This window comes from Aythya marila (genome assembly GCF_965140915.1).
Source record: "Aythya marila genome assembly, chromosome: 2".
Classification (NCBI taxonomy): Eukaryota; Metazoa; Chordata; class Aves; order Anseriformes; family Anatidae; genus Aythya; species Aythya marila.
In genome coordinates this window covers 33,923,968-33,942,795 of record NC_139043.1, presented here as the reverse complement: position 1 = coordinate 33,942,795, position 18,828 = coordinate 33,923,968, and the positions used below count along the sequence as shown (strand labels likewise).

The following is an 18,828-nucleotide window of genomic DNA, read 5'->3' as shown; positions in this document are numbered from 1 at the left end:
GCAGTTTCTTCTTACTGGCCTGGCCAGGAAAAAGTGCCTTGCTGCTGAGCAGCGCTGTTTTTCATAATGCTTTGTACTTTGCTTGCTGGACTTAATTGTGACCTTGCGATCCAAGAAACACTTGTCATCTGAACAGGGCTGGCTTGGAGCACGAACTGCTCTTCCACAGAAATGGCAGCATTTTGAAAGGCTTTGTTCCTAACTGGGACTTTTGCAAGAAAAAAATTACATCAGAAACACTTGTGAGTTTCTTTCTCATTGTCCCTGTGTATGTTCCATATAAAATATGTAAAAGGAAAGAAAAATTATTGTAATTAGCAACATTGCAATTAAGCCTGCTTAATTCTGAAACAAGCGTGACCTACAAAAAAACAAGGAAAAGCATTGAGATTTCCCTGAAAAATGTTGAAGTAATGGATTTGCCTCATGAAGGGATTGATTTTGAGAAAGGACATTTTTTGATGGAAAGTAGGTTCCTGAAATGTATTTCAATTAATGTCACTTGTATTACTCACTTCTCACTGCCGAACTGAACATCCTGGATTTTAACATACGGCAGCATGCTGTGTATTTAGTTCTTGCATTTAAAGTGACTGCAGCAGTGCTAAATGTGTTTGCTAGAGCAGACCCTAAGCAGAACCCAGATGTAGTTCATCTGATAAATGACTGTCCCAGAGGAGGTGACATTTCTCGTGCCACTTGTCTGTGGTATCTCCTGGCTGATCTTGCCAGCTCCCAAACAAGTTTGTGAGTGTAACTGAATTCTGGTCCTCGTGATCATAGATCTGCCCGTGATGGCTTTTTGTTGCTATCACTGCTTCACAGAATCTTAAAACCAGGACTGTTAGAGGCCCATTAGCTTCCCTCCCCTCAGATTTATCTCTTGTGGCTTGGGTGGCCAAACCCGCAGGAGGCAGAGTGGCGTCTTTCCTCTGTAGCTGGAGTAAAGCCCCAAACCTTTCCTCATCCTCCTGGAGATTTGACAGTTTTAAGCTTCATTTGCAAGTGGAGCCTGGGTCAGCCTCTCCCTGCATCACACCCTTATGCACACAGGTTCATGGGGCTTTTCAGGATGTCAGTGTGGTTGTCAGCCTTTTTTTTTTTTTTAAATGTCATCTTGTAAATAGAGTTGTTACGCAACTGGATGAGGGCTTGTTTATGTTTGGGCAGCTGCCCATGCACCTCCTCCCTTCAACCTCTTTTTACTGCCGTGTTGCCTGCTACAGATGCTCCAGTCTTGCAGAACTGAGACTGAGCACATGTGGCGTGGCTGGATTGAGTTCCCAGTGCTTGGCTGCTTTCACAGCTTAATTAAACTTCACCAATTTAATTTTGGGGTTCTGTAATTTAATAGTGTTTGAATTAAGACTCTTCATCCTTGAAGAGGACGTCTCCCCCCGCCCCCAACTTCTTACTGTTTATCAGCTGGCTGATGTAGTTCCTAGCAAACTAGGCTTTTCCCCCATGATGCTCACCTTATGACTTGAGATAAAGTGTGTGACAAATAGATACCAAGGCAGAAGCTTTGCAAGCCTTCTAACATCAGTTGTGAGAGAACAAATATAGAGTGAAATTCTGTTCTTGATCTGTGTAAGCCTTGAGGTACTCCAGAGAAGACAATTTTGAGATTGGTCTAGAGTTAGAATATTTTACTCAGGTAGAGAATCCAGTTTGTGATGGGAATTGTAAAGTATTTGCATGTTGTGGTGGTTTAACACCAAAGGGCAGCTGAGCACCACCACAGTGCTCTCACTCCCCTTCTTCAAAAGGACAGGGGAAGAAAAAACGATGGAAAATGAAAGCTCACAGGTTGAGATAAGGACAGGGAGCTCACTCACCAATTACATCACAGGCAAAACAGACTCAGCGTAAGGGTGATTAATATAATTTATTTCCTATTGATAACAGACTAGAGCAGTGCAAAGTAAAAACAAACTAAAACCACCTTCCTCCCACCCATCCACCCTACTCTACGTCCTCCCCCTGAGTGGCACAGGGGAACAGGGAATGGGGGCTGTGGTCAGTCTCTGACTCTTCGTCTCCAACGCTCCTTTATGGTCACTCACTGCCCCTGCTCCACGTGGGGTCCCTCCCACAGGATGCCGTCCTTCCTGAACTCTTGTCATGGGGTAGCTCCTGGACTCCTTGCAGAGGCCACCCCTGCAGCCCCCCACACTACCAAAACCTTGCCACGTAAACCCAGCGCAGGGCTTAGCCCTGGTCTCTGAAAGCCTTCACCTTCCTCAGGCCTCTGGTGAATATTGCCAGGCATCAATCACCAAGTAGTCTCAATTCCTGCTAGCAGCTGCCCTCTTTTCCTTGACTTGCTGTGAGGCAGGCTGTTATGCAGTGATCATGTTACTGGCCTGGCAAAAATTGCAAGCATCAGACTGTCAATAAAAGCATGTGGAAAGGCCAGCTAATGGCTAGCCCTGGGGACAGCAGAAGCCAACTGGCTGGTGAGCTACCAGAAGCCTTCCTGCTTTCTGCAGAAGCCCAATCTAAATTCCAAATAATAAATAAATAATTGTGTCAGAGCAAACATGTAAGATCTTTTTGTGATAACTAAGTTCAAATACAGATGGCTCCTGGGTAACATCTAATGTTTAGTCCTCTGATAGGAAGGCTTTTGCAGTACTTACTTACTAGACGAACGTCGAGGCTTACTGGCATTTCGGTGATCAGTTCAAGAGTAGAAACTACTAAGAAAAACAAACACAAAAAAAGTGGTGTGAACAACATTCAGACTCATTTCTGCACATGGATACGTTTCTGGCTTGGAGCCACCTGGGGAAGAAAAGAAATTCCTATACATAGAATCCCAGAAGGTATAACAGGAGTTGCAGCAGACTGTTGGATGCTGAAGGATGTGAAGAATGAGATTTGTGATTAGGAGTTCCAGCTAATTTAAGCAGAGCCCACTTACAGGTAGTAGACTCCACAAAGTTCTCCACAAGGAATAAATGGGTGATTCTCTGCTACCTGTGACAGTGAGTATAAACATAGGCATTTACTGAAAAAGGGAAGGACACTTGAGTGCTCATGTAGAGGAATATAGCAAAAATGTTTAGTCAATCTGCCTACAGCAATCGCCACTGCTCTATGACAGGTATTTGGCATTATCTGCATGTCCCTCTGTAATCGAGATGGGCCTGCTCAGCAGAACAAACACAAGTGTACATAACAATGACATTTTATGTTTCTGAGGTAGTAATGTCTTAACTACTCCTAAATCATGAGCTTTTTGAACACGTTATGTATTACAAATAAAAGGGACAGTTGAGTACAAACAAACAGATATACCACCGAAGACTGCTATAAGAAAAGTTATATGGAAGCTACATGGAAGTGGAGCTGAAAACCTGTGAAGCTTTCAGTAGGAAACACTTGCCATGCCCTCAAAAGCACAACCATATTTACCCTTAACAACTACTAATGGTTTTAACTGAAATAAGTAATCAGTCACACAGGTAACAACACCAAGGTAAAATTCTCCTTTAGCTCAGTGTATTGAACAGATAGAGGTGGTGCAGTGGAACTGTCCTCTCATTTTTCCCCATCTTCAGTGCATTTTCAATGTTAATTTTCATATTCGTCCTATTTCAAATAGTTGCTTCATCAACACTTTTTTATTTGTACATGATTTTTGTGTTTATAGCTTACAAGCTATCTGACAACAAAACTTTAATTTAGGAGTACAGAATGGGTTTATCTCTGGTTGTAATCTGAAGGAAATTTTACCAAGAAGAGTTTCTATTTTTCTTATGGAGCAAAATGTAAACAAAACCAACTACAAGCTAGGAAAATGGACTTAGATTTATCTGGGGACAGACGGATGCTGTCCTTCCCATGAACCCACATCTTTGCTCTCCAACTGCAGAATGTGCTACTTCCTCCATTTTATTGTACTTCTGCACTGAAGATGAAGAGAATATTAGTGCTTTGCAAGAGACTGAGACTGTTAAGCAAAAGAGCTAAAGCCTTTGCATGCTGAAATACAGGGAATCTAAAAGATACTGGAAGACATTGGTCTTAATTCACTGGAATTAAGATTTAATTTTAGACTTAAACTATGGTATATTACATGTATCCTTCCCCATATCATTACATTTACCCTGGGAGTATGAAACATTTTGTTCTGGAAATTTACAAGCAGCAACTTAAAATTAGGGATGAATTAAAGAATAAAGAAGTCTCACAGTGGGAAACACATGTCTTAAAGCAACAGTTTTAGTCAGCTGAACCATTAGCTTTCTTAGCTTTCTTGCTTTTTCTTGTGCAAGCAGGTACTGATTTGCTGCAAAATTAGTCTGTAAGTAAACACCTTCAACTAGTGGTCATTTTGAGAGGAGAAGTTTTCTTGTCAGACAGCTTGTAAGCCATAAACACAAAAAATCATTTAAAAATAGAAAAGTGTTGATGCATATCTTGTGCAGAAGAGAAAATTAATTTCTTCCCTTTTGAATTGCATCTTCAGGCTTCTGTGAGCTATGGAAAGTTATGAATATTTGGAGATGTCAACTCTTTGTGAGGTACACAAAGTACACAAAGAAATTATCAACCTGAAATTCATTGCCTGAATGTACAGTAATAACTTTTGGGATAATTGCCACATTGTACTTTAAATCACTGCCAGACATTTCTGACTTTTATTTTAACAAGATTTGTCTAGAAATAAACCAAAAATGAGTAACACTGTAATAGGTTATGCAGTTTTTGAGTTCAAACTCTAAGTGCCCACTCATTTACATTCTACCTTATGATTTTGAACGTGGTCCTTTTCATTGGAGTTATAAACCAAGGACTAATTCACACCATCAACACGATGGCCACTGCAAACTAGCAATAAGAAACAAGGAAAAATGCATTGTGCAATGTGCTCACTCATTCTACACATGGAGTTTTTAATATGCAGCACCAAATGTTCTCTGGTATGTCTTACACAAGTCTTAGGCATAGGAGGCTTCATAACAGTATGCCTCCAGCCTTTTCTAGAAACAGAACAATTTATGCTAAGGCTTACGCATAAATAAATGCAGAGTGTTTTAATACTTTAAAAGCTGTTACAATGGGTAATGACCTCGTAAGACAGCATATAAAGTAGAATACATATATTTAATCAAATAAAAATAGCGTCTATATTTAGCTTTCCAACTTAGTGCTTTAATGAAGGAAAACACTTAATGATGAGTCACAAATCCCATGAATGTTACTGACCACAGGTACAGTAAATAGGATAGTCTCAGTGAGTTAATAGGAAGCCTCAAGTTTTGCTCATAATTTGAAACCCTCATAATTAAAGATGAAAGGAATGGAGGAACAATCAGTTAGTATCTTAACCCTTCACCTGTATGCAAATGGACTTTTTAACGATACATTTCCTAGTACTCAGACTGGAATGGCTTTTAAGGTCTACATAGAAAGGCTTTTCATTCCTTGGAGAGAGTACAATCTAACTTAAAAAATGACAAATATGCAAGAACATGCAGAGTACTTGTTTTAATAACATACAATTTTTAGTGCAGATCTTCAGCCAACTGATCTGACCACTACCCAGCCTCTAGAGGAGAAACAGCATTGCCTGTCAGGTTACCTGCCCATTTCATTATTGTAAGCTCCTCAGCAATTTGGGCTGCAAGCAGTCAGTTCCATGTTTGTAGCTGTTAGACATACCATAGTTTATTTATGCAAAAGATATACTTGAGCACTGGACTAGATCTCAGAAATCTGGATTTTGTTCTTGCCTCTGCAGATCACCTAAATCGATAATTTGCAAAGCTACCTCTCTATTCCTCAGTTTCTTCATCTATAAAGTGGGGATAATGATATTCACTCATTTTTAAAAACCGTTTTAAGATATACGTGATTAATTATTAAGCAGCGTGGATTCTCCCCCATGAATAGCACACAGCTGCTAATAAACTGACTCATCCACTTTCATATTATCATCTTTATTTAAACATTCACTATTCTTTCTGCAACACAGCAAAACATTCATTTTGTCAAACAGCAATTGTAAAGAAGCTTTTATCCAGTGGAAGAGTAATTAGCAGAGAAATTCCATCAGCTTTGAGCTTGAGGGACTATCTGTTATTTTAAGTTCAAGTAATTGAAGTAGCAAGCAGAGTTTCCAATTCAAGCCTGCCCTCCACTGGTGTTAATGAAACACTGCTAATAAATTTTAGATCAATGTTGTCTTGAAGTAACGAAAAAGAGGAACTAAATTGAGAGAGGCTGATACAATGTATTGAGACCTTCAGTCAGCTGTCAGCTTCCCTTTTCTTTTTCATAGTAGCTAAATAATTTGTAAATATATTTTTAAAGTCCCATCTAGGCTCACTGGCTGATTCCCGTCCTTCACATTTTCCACCAACATATCATCCGTACCAGAGTTGTCAGAACTAATATTCACATGGGAAGTAACATTCTGCACGTGGTTTTAAAGGGACTATTAAAAAATACAGAAAAATATTTTGCTGTGGTACAGTTAACAATTCTAATATACTGAGCTATATGTATCAGTTAAGTACCAGCATCCTACGAGACCAGGATCAGTCTAGTCTAGTACCCTGTCACTAGAAGCAGTCCTTCCTCCCAGTGTGTGAAAAGAAAGAAAAACTTCTAGTACTGTGTTTATTTCAGAGAGAACTTTCCATCACAAATCTCACAGGCAATTAACTCATTGCTTAACTCAGGAGGACCATATTTAAAGCACAAAGGTAATCGGAGAAAAACAAACAAACAAACAAAAATTATCTCAGTTATACTTACAGCGATTCATCTAGTATGACTTCAAGGTGATGTTTGTGTCTGGAATACAAAACCTGTACCGCTGTGCGTTGGAAGATGAGGCGCCTCTGGTTCATTTATCTTGTCATCTTCACACTTCATTACACTCAACAGCATTTAATCTCTTGTGGTTGCTACCTAAACCCAAAATGGAGCAGTAAAATGCAGTTTCTTCAGATGTACACTTAATGTACGCTTGAAAAAAAAGAATGAAAGTATTATAGAAATGTAATTTTATTTGGGCCTTTCAAATGCTTGAAAGTCAGGGTCAGATTGTGTCAGGTATGTCTAACAGACTTTATAATGCAGAACATAAGGAACTCTCAAGAGTTCCTTGAACGTCCTCTGCATATGATAAAATTCTTACTGAAATGGTTGTCATTCAAAACAAAAACTTTAGGAGTTCATATAAAATTTTATAGGAAACAGCGAAAGGCAACAGTGAAAGACAAACTTAGAGACATGTGACTTAGCCTGTCAATACAGACAGAAGATGCTGGACAATAGTTTAAAATCAGGAAAACCTAAAAACATCTGTCTGGGTTAAATATGGAATATGATTATGCTAAAATAGACAAAGTTTAAAAAAAGTATTAAAGTCAAAAGGGACAGCATCTTAAGAGATTAAGTTTTAATGGTGAAAACTTCACTAAGCATGAGGTACTCTTCACTTAATCCTGACAGCACTAAATATGACCTGAAAAGGAAGAAAAGAACTTTCTAGGATTACCTTTGGTCATGTATGAAAGACCTTAATGATTTTAATGATTTTAATCCTCCCTGTGCTGAAGATCTCAATTATCAGTGAAATCTGAACTACTGAAACATGAAAAATACAGTCAGACATAAATGCTGACACTTGTTAATATTGGTTCAAATTCAAGTTCTGGAACTTGACATTCCTTCTGGAACATCACCATTCCGGAAGGAAGCTCATGCAGTGTATCCCACTGAAGCTTGGCAAAGAAGGGGTGTGAACTGCTCTTCACATCACAGTTAGGCCATGCTGAATTTGAAATGTGCCAAAAGGTTTTTCTCTAAGTTTCTGAAGTGAATACACCCAGAGTGAACAATCAAGATAGATAAACTAAATGCAGATATTGATTTACTAATCTGTTCAACCTTTAGATATAGCGGGAGAGAATTAGTATGTATTTGACACATTTCCTTTGCTGACTGGGTAATCTTATTCAAATGCTAGAAATACACAGATTTTTACCATACCTATTATGCTCTGAACTCTTCTGCAATTGCATCCTCTAATTTGCATTACATGAGTTGTTAGAAACTATTATAATGACAACACTAACACCTAGAATATCTTTGAACTAAGAATTAAAGCTATGCTTATAAAATTCAAATTTATTTATTTGTTTAAATTTTCATTTTAACAAACATTGTTCTTGTTTAGTATCAAAGGAAGAAGGATACATATGGGTATAAACAGTAACTGAAAATATTGCTTTTTTAACAATGACTCAAATTAAATAACAAAAACTCATATTCTATCAGAAAATCCACACAGAACTCTTCCAAATCCATCTGGAATGTTTCAACTCCAAGGTGCTTCTTTTTGCTTTACTATTTGTCTTCTCTTTGCTTATAAAAAGGAGATAATTAGTTGTTGTTGTATACACTGCTTTTGTAGAACTGAAACAAATGAATTCAAAAGCGCTATTTTAAATCAGTGAAGCTAATGCTGTGCATTGATTGGTTATGATTTTCAAATATTTCATTGTCAGAAAAAGTTATTTCAGCAGCATATATGTTCTTTTGTTGATGGATGTTAAGTAAATACAATTAGAACCACTCTGAAGTAAGGAAGTTATACGTGAATTTTAATTAAAATTCAATTTTTCTAATGCTCCAATTTCATGTTCTGGACCAAAGAGAAATATTTCATTTTCATATGCAATGCTGTCAACTGATAGCAAAGACTTACATTCTCAGTCGTTTTAAGGTTGCCTAACCTTAATACAATGTACTCAGATACTAAGACCAGAATTGATATAAAAACAAGTATAATAAGAGCAAAGACTGTTTTGCAAATCCAAATATAATCACTGTTTTCCTCATCATGTCTTTCTGTAAAAATCTGCCTAAAACAAGCATCTTTTAAATCTTGTAAAACCTCTGTGGGTATGTGCTGTTACAATAACATATTCTTCAGCACCAAAAATCTAGTTTTAAATTGTGGACAAGTGAAAAGTATTCATTCCAGTATCTTTAGAAGAAAATTGTTCTAAAATTATTGAAACCTTTACTGCCCAGATGCTTTAAAAAAAAAAGAAAAAAGCCTAACTAAAAACAAACAAACAAACAAACAAACAAAAAACAAACAACAACAACTACAACAAAACAAAAAAAACAAACAAGAATGAGTGAACATAGATATTAGTTTTGGCCTCAGAAAATCCTTTAATTCATCAGACTTCTGCATATTACTGCAACTATGCAAGCAGTCAGATGATTGTTTTCATCTCTGGCCAAGCACTACAATCATAAAAACATCCACATAACTCTTATATTTTTAGGGTAACTACTTACAGTAGAAAGTAGCAGTATCTTTATTGTAACCACTGATTGTCATTATTAAATGAAGATGGGGAGAATGGGAAGGTCAGGTTCAAATGAAAGTTGTGTGCAGCACGTAATATTTAATTTTTAAGCACAACAGTACTTTTTCTCAAAGAACTCGGAAAGCATTTGATGAGGTTTCGTTGAATGCTCTCTCACCTCAGACTGCTGTTTGTCCTTCACTGGCCTCAGGAGCTGTAATGAAAAATAACATAATTATTGCCTTGCACCCATCTCTATCTTTTTTTTTTAACAAATCAATAGTACGTTAATTATATTAAATATATAAAAAAAATACACTTTGCCTTTTGTTTCTACCACTGTAGACTCACCTAGTAAAGTGATCACACTTTACTCATTTTCTGGACACCCATCTGACAATAATTGTTTTTAGAAATATCCAATATTATATAGAGGCTAGAGTACAGCCAGTGTATATGTATTTCACACAGAAATTCGTATGAAAGAGACAGTAATCTGGACAGAAAAAATTGATGTGTCACTGCTCTGTAATTCAATGTTTTGAAAACATGCTAACTGCAAAAGCCCAAATGTATTAAACCCCAAGTGATTTTGCTCTTACAACAATCAAGAGAAAAAGAGACGTTTTAGAGTTCTGACATTTCCCAAATGGCATAATCACACAGCCTTAGTATTTTTATTTTTTTATTTTGACTGTAGTGCTTTCCATTTCTATTTGTTTCTGTGAAATGTGGTTTCCACAAACTGACAAGCAGCATTTCCTAGAGCAGTGGTACTGCAGAGTAGCTGGGATTTATTAAACTAACTGAACAGGAATACTAAAATGGAATGGAAGAAAAAGATGATCATTACTAGGACACTATAGAAAGTTTAATCACAATAATTAAGTAAAATATAAAGCCTAGGAATTATATGCTACCCTTTTTCACTGACATCATAAAGATTCAACCCGGATTGGAAATCTGTTAAATATGTCCTGTATTGTTTGTTTATAACGATTTACAGTATGAAATATCTACCATAGTATCTTCAAAATATAAGTTCCTCCTAAACAGAGCCAAACTTTAACTTTGTTTTCCAGCAGATTAATTTAATCCGATTTCTTCACAGTAAATGGAAGAGGAAATCTCAGAAGTAAAAGTGGTAATTGCATAATGGAGGTACATAGGGATTTCCATTGTAGAGTTTACAGTAATTTGTCTCAAGACCTTAACAGGTTACTTCATTTTGTTTCATTCTCCAGCCTTCTGGATTGCACACACTGTTGCATGGATTTGTGCTGTGTTGAGATAAAACTTCAGAGGTCTGGAATTCTTTAGCCTGAAATGTACCCCTTGTACCAGGCAACAAAAATGGCTAAAGCCATCCAAGTGCCATTATTTCCCTGAACCAGAGACTGAAGCTTAAATGATTCAGACTTGTCCGCAAGAATTTCAGTTCTCTCCCTCACCCATTAAAAATGGAAACATGAGGCCAGTTTACAGTGGTATAGAACTTCTTTACGGAAAGGGTTGTTAGGCATTGGAATGGGCTGCCCAGGGAAGTGGTGGAGTCACCATCCCTGGAGGTCTTTAAAAGATGTTTAGATGTAGAGCTTAGGGATATGGTTTAGTGGAGGACTTGTTAGTGTTAGGTCAGAGGATCTTGAGGTCTCTTCCAACCTAGACAGTTCTGTGATTCTGTGATTTCTTTGCTATGAAAACATAGCACGTACAGAATTACTGCTAATCAAATTAAAACAAATGAACAAACCCCATTACGGATTCACATTCTTGTGCCAGTTAAAACCCCTGCAACTTTATTTCATATTTTACAGTTGTTGCTGGTCCCATGAACTACATGACAAAAGAAATTCAAAGGGTTTTTCTGTAATGAAAAGCTTTCAATACAGTATTACTACTTTTGTCACCCAACACTTATGGCTGTTGTTTCTCTGATTTCCTGGGCACACCATTTCAAGTGCTTTTGTCCTGATTATCAGACAAAAGAAAATAAATAATTCAAGTAAAACCAATACCCTTCACAGAAGTGTTACTACAACCCCAATAACAACCCAAACTCCCTCAGCCTGTCCTCATAGGAGAGGTTCTCCAGCCCTCTGACCATCTTTGTATGAGGATGTTAGATATGTTAAAAGTATTTGTTGGATATGTCGGACATCTTAGAAATAATTCATTGACAGGGCTGCATGTAGCATTACTTAAAATGAACCCCTTCTGTTCATTCTCTTGGAAGCCCAAAAATCTATCATTACGTGCTTCTGAGCAGGCACAGTTGAATGGAAATGACACCAAAAGGAGAAATTGTGTGTTATTCTGTGTGAGTAAGTTAATATGCTGAGTCCTCTGTACAGTTTTAGGCACCACAATATAAGAAGGACATAAAACTATTAGAGAGCTTCCAAAGGAGGGCTATAAAGATGGTGAGGGGTCTAGAGGGTGAGACATATGAGCAGCAGCTGAGGTCACTGGGTTTGTTCGGCCCAGAGAAAAGGAGGCTGAGGAGCGGCTTCATGATGGCCTGCAGCCTCAGGGATAAGCTGTTCGGCTGATAAAGAAGCCACTCATGAACTGAGCTTTACCTACTACACATCATTACATATATCAGCCACAGAATTACTAGAATTACTAGATTACAGATTTTGACTAGAATTACTGGTGTCACCCATCACATGTTTAATGCATATGAAAACATAGCATGTGCACTGGTTTTCATGAGGACAGGCTGTTTGTGCATTTACAACTTGACAGAGGGTATGTTTCTCACTACATCACCACAATAATCCTGTATACCCCACATTTTGACTGTCAGTAGACATTCAGAAACGCAAACTGCGGGCCACCAGGATCACTGATGCAACTGGCTACCTGTCCGTACCTGGGAAACAAGGAGCAAGCTACAAATTTTTATCTTCATTGTCTCTGAAGGGCGGAATATGCATCCATGCACTGGAAAGAGAAATGTGGAAAAAGCTATTTGTGTAAATGTTATAGCTCTGGAGTTAATTTTCTTTTCTTTTTTTTTTTTTTTTTTTTTTTTCATCTAAAAGCACTGTCCTTTAGTTGTTTCTAAGGTGACAAGTGGGCTACAGAACTAGAAATTATTGCCTAGGTAAACTACTACTGTAAACCACGATTATGAACAAAACTGAATAGACTTCTGGTCTCCCACAAGCAGCAACTTAGTGATTTTTTTTTACTCCCCTGTTTCTATATGCAATTAAATCCCCTCCAAACTACGGCAGGAGTTTGACACAGTTAGCAGACGATACAGACTGCCAGTGTTAATACTGCTGCCACGTCAGTGATATTAGGAACACGCAGGCCTGGCTGTGGCATTACAGTAAAACACAGTGGATTGCTCAAGCAGGAATGAAAGCAGCACGGCCATGACCGACCTTGCAGGCACCGCCACCATGCAGTGAGATGTCCCACGGGCAGCGGTGTCGAACTGAGAGCACCTTGGGGTTAAGGCAGTGCGACGAAGTCTTGCAGAGACCAGACACGCTCAAAAAGTGCCTTACTGCTTACCCAGGCTCTGAGTGCGCGAGGACAACAAGCCGTAAGCTCTGCACAGGCGTTTTTTTTAAGAATTAGGTCTAGAAGCACACCACTTCTCCCCGATCGCCCTCGCCGACCTTGCAGCCCCCAGGTTTCAGGGACCACGCAGTGCGTCCCCGCAGCGCGGCGGGCAGCCCCCTTCACGTTTCCCTGACCAGACGCCACCTCCCAGCCTCCACGGAGCACAAACCTGAGCGCTGCGGGAATAAAATAAATAGATAAATAAATAAAATAGCGACCTACAGCTTTCCTCACCCCCTTGCCGGCCAGAGGGGCCCCCACGGCAGGCCGGGGCGGGCCGAGCCTCCCCCTTCCCGGCCTCCCCGGCGGCGCCGAGTGACGATCGCGTCCCGGCTCCTCCTCCTCCTCCTCCTCCTCCCTCTCCCCCGCCGCCAGCATGCCGAAGCTGAGCAAGGAGGCCAAGCAGCGGCTGCAGCAGCTCTTCAAGGGCGGCCAGTTCGCCATCCGCTGGGGCTTCATCCCCGTCGTGCTCTACCTAGGTCAGTGGCGGCGGGGGCGCCGGCCTCCCGCGGGTCTCCGCCGCCCGGCGACCCAGCGGGGCCTCCCTTGGGCGGCCCCCGCCTGCTTGGGGGGCTCGGGGGGGGACGGGCAGGGGGCTGGGGACCCCCCTGTTTGAGGCTGGGTGGAGGCTGCAGCCTCCCCAAGCCGCTCGGCTCAGCCCCCGTGCGGCTTTGGGGTGTGTTGGTGCGGGGCCCCGCGGTGGTGCCGCCGGTGGGGGTGGCTGAAGGGCACGGGCTGCTTAGAAGCGTGTGTGTGCGGTGGGGCCGGGGCTCCTGCTCGCTGCTCTCTGCCAAAAGGTGCCGGGGAAGCCACCAGGCACGGCTGGAGAGGAGGCTTCGTGCCCTAAATGTGTGGGGCCTTCTGGGGGAGGCGGCCGAAGCAGGCAGACATCTTCACCTTGAGCGCTAACGCGCTTACAGCCGGGCTGTGTTTGCAGGCAGAGCTGAGTGGCTCTTTTAATCGAGGGGAATTAATATAACACGTAAAAATATATAAAATCTAAACCCAATTTAAAGGGCCGAGGCGCTTAATAGATAATCAGTTACACACATGCTCGAACAACCAGAAATAAAAGGGGTCACTTTGAACACAACGAGTAAAACCATTTGGCAGAGTCAGGTTAAAGTTTAATTACGTTTTCGTTCTTAGTTTATTGATTATTTCCAAATTGGTTATTTGGGGGTGGGATTGCAGCAGTGCTTTGTGACCTACTTTTGTTCCTGCTGAGGTTTTCAGTTGGTTTCACTTTTACGACAGTATCTGAGAAAATCACTCTTTGCTCTGAGGAAAGCATATAACTTAAGCACTTTAAATAAAGCCATCTCACTGTGTTTGCAGCTGTACCAATACCAAAGAATGGAAGCTATGGAAGGGACCTTAAAGACCACCTAGTGCTAACCCCCGCCATGGGCAGGGCTGTCAGGATGCTTGGTATATTTCTTGTTGAGTAACCCTAAGAAACAAAACTGTAGTTGTTTAATTTTTTACCTGCAAGCGATAAGTATGCTGTTCCACATCTATGTTGTCTTCTTACAAGTTTGCCTGCTGTAATTAATAAAAGGACATAAAGTGTAAGCAGGTGCCACCCTTGTCTGCCGCAGACATTTGGGGGTGGCAGCCACTCAGATTCTGTAGAACTGGGGGAACCTCTTTTGTACAGCAATTACATGGGCAAGGGGCTACACCATGCTTGGTGTCACTGCTTCAAGGCAAACTTTGGTATTGACCCACGTATATGAAACGCAGGCTAAACTAAACACAGGCAATGAAGTCTTCAGCAATTTGTTTTAATTTTCTCTGGAAGACCTGGGTCAGGATAGGATGTTCAGAATAAGTACAAGGGAGTCTGAGATGTGCAATTCCAGGTCATTGGTCAGGTTGTATTTTTTGTTGTTTGTTTGTTTTTAATGTTTGTTTTGAAGTGGCTGCCCCTCTTAGGTGAATTAGACCAGTACAGTTTTGTTGAATTGGCTTGCTTATTTAAAAGTACTAGGGGGAAAAAAACAAAACAAAACAACACACACAAAACAAGCAAAAAGAAAAAACAGAAACATTAGCTAAATCTGTTTCACACACGTAGTTCAACTGCTAATATGATTTCATGAATTTTAAATCACTTCTGCTGGAAAGTATGGCAGTGAAAGAAAATAGGTCAGAATGTTTAACAGCCTCAAATCAGACAAGGTTATCTTCAAAGGGCTGACCCAGTGTCCATGAATTTAATGTGAGTTTTTCCATTAACCTTCATGGCCTGTGTTTCAGGAAAGTTGTCACTGATTAGTTATAGTCTGTAAATATGTTTTTTCCATATAACATCAGTTTCTGTACAGTAAACATAGTAAGCATGTTGTTGAACAATGCGTGTCTTTTATGATTCTGTTTCAGGACTTAATTTACAGTCCAGGAGTTAAAGCTATTTAGTAAACTGTACCTTGAATTGCTTCTCTAGTGTACACTTGCTTTAGTGAATCAGTGTTTGAGTCATTAGCTGGGGACGAACTCTCTGTAATTAACCACCCCCTTTCCCCAAAATGGTTTTAAGTTTAATTGGTTAAAGATTTAGAATTCTCTAATCTTCAACTCAATGAGCTATTATTGAAATATTGCTGTAAGTTCAGGTGCCGTCACAGGACATCTCCTCAAGCCCTTATTACCAGTTACAGGTGTCACTGTTGATGCTGTCTGACCAGGTTGCTTTCATAATAACACCTAAAATCTGCATGTGGGGGTTGTTACGGTTATGTTCCCACCCAGCCACTTGCTCAGTCTTCCCATGTGGGGTGCAGGAGAGAATCAGAAAGGGAAAAGTGCAAGAACTTGTGGGTTAAGACAAAAGCAAACCAAAGAATCTATTTGCTGCCTCCCTCCAGCAGGCAGGCATCCAGGCATCCTCAGGAAAGCATGGCCCATCACACGTAATGGTTTCTTGGGAAGACAAATGCCATCACTCCGAACATCCCCTCCTTCCTGTTCCTTTCCCCCAGCTGTTATTGCTGAGCCATATGGTGTGGGATGTCCCTCTGGCCAGCCTGGGCCAGCTGTCCTGGCTGTGTCCCATCCCAACTCCTGCTGCACCCCCAGCCTGCTCGCTGGCAAGGCAGTGTGAGAAGTTAAACAGTCCTTGGCTCTGCGTGAGCACTGCTCTGCAGCAACTAAAACGTTGGTGTTATCGCTGCTAAGTTTCATCAAAAATCCAAAGCACAGCATCGTACAAGCCATTATGTAAAAAATCAAAACGCCTCCATCCCAGTCAAAGCCGTGACAGGGTACGTGTATGCATGCACATGTGCCTTGATGTTTGGGGTAACTCATTTCCACCATCTCACATAGCTAGCTGACCCTGAATTTTAAGTCAGAGAGAGATACAGGTAATAATAATAAAGAAAATACACCCAAGTCTATTTATTTTGACTATTTTGTAACCCTTTGGTTTCTGTTGAGGTGAGTTTATGTCTTCATGAATCACAGCTCCCTGTTCTTTTTATTGCAATTTAATGGGCTGGAATGATTTGATGCTGTTCTAGCTGTGTAAAAATCTGCACATACATATGAGTGTTTATCTAATGTATGTTTCACTTCAGGTTTTAAGAGGGGTGCAGATCCTGGAATGCCCGAGCCGACAATCTGGAGGTATGTATCAGGTCCAAATGTGCATTAAAAAAACCACTGTAGATGATCAGGGTTTTAATTGTCATCTCTGCTCATGCTGGACAGCAAGAAAAAAAAGTTGCTTTAATCCATAGTTTTTAATTGTTTTGGGTGATAACAGAGCTGGTCACAGTTCTTATTTGCCTAGAAATCTAAACCAGAACAGACAGCAAACCGAATTCTTAGGAGGGCCTTAGTATTTTGCTCTTAATCTTAGGCAGTTTTTAATATATGGAACTTCCTGTACTTTTTGAGTGGAAGCTGCCCTTCTAATCTGTTCTCAGGGTAGTTTATGCAAGTTTCTTTCTGCACCTAGGAATAACTACTTAGCTTTCTAACATGAGTTTAAAATAAAACCCAGTCTCCTTCCATCTTTGCAAGTAGGGTGGGAAACTGTGTAAAAGCTGCATTAAATAAAGGGATATATCCTTTAATATTAATCACTGTAATGAATCAAAGTACATATGCTCTCATTGCCTGGTTGTTGTGGGGCTATTTGTTATTGCTGCAACATCCTGGCATTAATAACACTTGAATTCTTGTGATATTTGAATTTTATTGGAGAGTTTCCATGGCTCAAACTACCAAAATTAAGGTTATGAAGGAAGTGTTACTCTTACTGTTCTTGAAATAGCTTTGTTTGCTGTACAGAACCAGAGATGCTGCTAAAACAAATAATTGATTGGTGTGTATTGTTTGCAAGGTCATATATTAACCGTAGAAATTCCATTTTCAGGGATGTTACAGTTTCAGTAAAATATCCTATTGTCTTAAGAACTAAGTTGCTGAAGTATTTTTTTTTTCTGGCAGTATTTCTGTTTATTTTCACTAGTATCTTGAGACTTTTTTTTCTTTTCTTTGGTTTATTGCATATGTCTGCACGACATAAAGTTAGTATAACAGGATATACAGATACCAGAAGCATGTGTTTGGTTTTACTCCAAAGCTTACAGATGCTCATTCTTCTGGGCACATGTTCATGCTCCATAGGCTTAAATTTTATTTTAAAGGTAGCTTTATTTCACAGTTCTTTATGGGTAGTGTTTATTCTGTACTTTTATAGGGCTGTTTCTTCTGACTTGTGCTTTTGAAAAATCTATTTAAAAACAAACACATACTGTGAATCTGACCTTCATTTCCCCCTTTCAGTCTGCTTTGGGGATGAAAGATGTGGCTGTCCTGCTCTAGAACCAGACGATGGACAGAGAAAGGGTCTGAAGATGTGTATGTTCCAGAGGATGAGGCGGACACTTACACCAGCTGGCTCAGTCAGCTTGCTAAAGACATAGGTTGTACATACAACAAAATTGAGTTTATATGGACCTAACTTATTTGCATCACAGTGTAATTAAATAAATACATTTGAATGCATATGTGTTGTTTTCAAGTCTTTACATTACATATAATATAGTATTTTTTTATTATAGGAACGATAACCAGATTTTTTTTTTTCTAAATTTGGTGACATTCAACCCCCACAGATCGTCATAACAAGGTTAAATTTCGGGTAACTATTCCTTTTCATGATAACCAGAAAACTGAGCTGATGTTTTAAAAGTTTTGATATTCTTCAAAGATTTCTGCCTGAATGTTGGTAAGCCTCTGCAGCTGGTTGCTCTGTGCAGGCCTGGTTTTTGTTTTCTTTTTCTTTTGGATTTGTTTGGCTCTGGATATCTTAAGGCTTGAGAGATGTATATGTTTTTCTGACTTTACCTTTAAATACTATTTAATTTTTCCGTAATTTAGGGGTAGGGTTGGGAGTACGTGACAAAATTGCTGTGTATGTGTGTATGTTTGTGTACAGTAGAAGTTACTGATGTACAGCTGAAGGAAGAAGACTCTTATATTATGGTGTGTTTTTCTTTTGTTCCAAAGTCTTGTTCTTTGGAATACGGTGGTTTTGTCTTCACTTGGCATTCTCCATTTCAGTAATGAAACCAGAGCACAAAAAGCTGAACTGGTTAGGTTACCGTACTCTCCCATCTAGAAGTATACAGGCTAGTTTGTATTTGTTCAGTGATACTTTACAAAACAAACAAAAAGTTTCTTTGCAATGTTGCAACAAAGGCATTCCAGATTGATTTTTTTAACCCTGTAGATTTTCAGGCAGTTTTTACATTTAATTTAACTAAGGAATAGGAGATAGCAGAGGAGAAAATGAGCAATCAGAATTCGTAGTGAAATGTTACTGTGCAAAGTATATTCAGTGTATCAAAGGTAGCAGTGCAAAGTAACACGGATTTCTCAAAGT

General features: G+C 39.7%; 1 protein-coding gene and 2 long non-coding RNA genes across 3 annotated transcripts; 1 reads left to right on the top strand and 2 right to left on the bottom strand.

Annotated features, from left to right (window-relative positions):
- Positions 1-1,909: 1,909 nt before the first annotated feature.
- Positions 1,910-13,163, bottom strand: LOC309874366. The gene is made up of 5 exons (XR_014316821.1): positions 13,152-13,163; positions 9,526-9,561; positions 6,772-6,927; positions 2,643-2,702; positions 1,910-2,366 (listed from the first exon to the last, which is right to left on the bottom strand). It is a non-coding gene; the product is annotated as an uncharacterized lncRNA (long non-coding RNA).
- LOC309875127 lies at positions 11,269-13,142 on the bottom strand. Its single transcript, XR_014316994.1, has 3 exons — positions 12,879-13,142; positions 12,226-12,296; positions 11,269-11,318 (listed from the first exon to the last, which is right to left on the bottom strand). It is a non-coding gene; the product is annotated as an uncharacterized lncRNA (long non-coding RNA).
- A 102-nt stretch (positions 13,164-13,265) lies between the features above and the next one.
- On the top strand, positions 13,266-17,947 carry TOMM7 (translocase of outer mitochondrial membrane 7). The gene is made up of 3 exons (XM_082755286.1): positions 13,266-13,408; positions 16,511-16,559; positions 17,727-17,947. Exons 1-3 carry the CDS (start codon positions 13,306-13,308, stop codon positions 17,740-17,742), a joined length of 168 nt encoding a protein of 55 aa, XP_082611412.1. The 5' UTR covers positions 13,266-13,305; the 3' UTR covers positions 17,743-17,947.
- Positions 17,948-18,828: the final 881 nt, after the last annotated feature.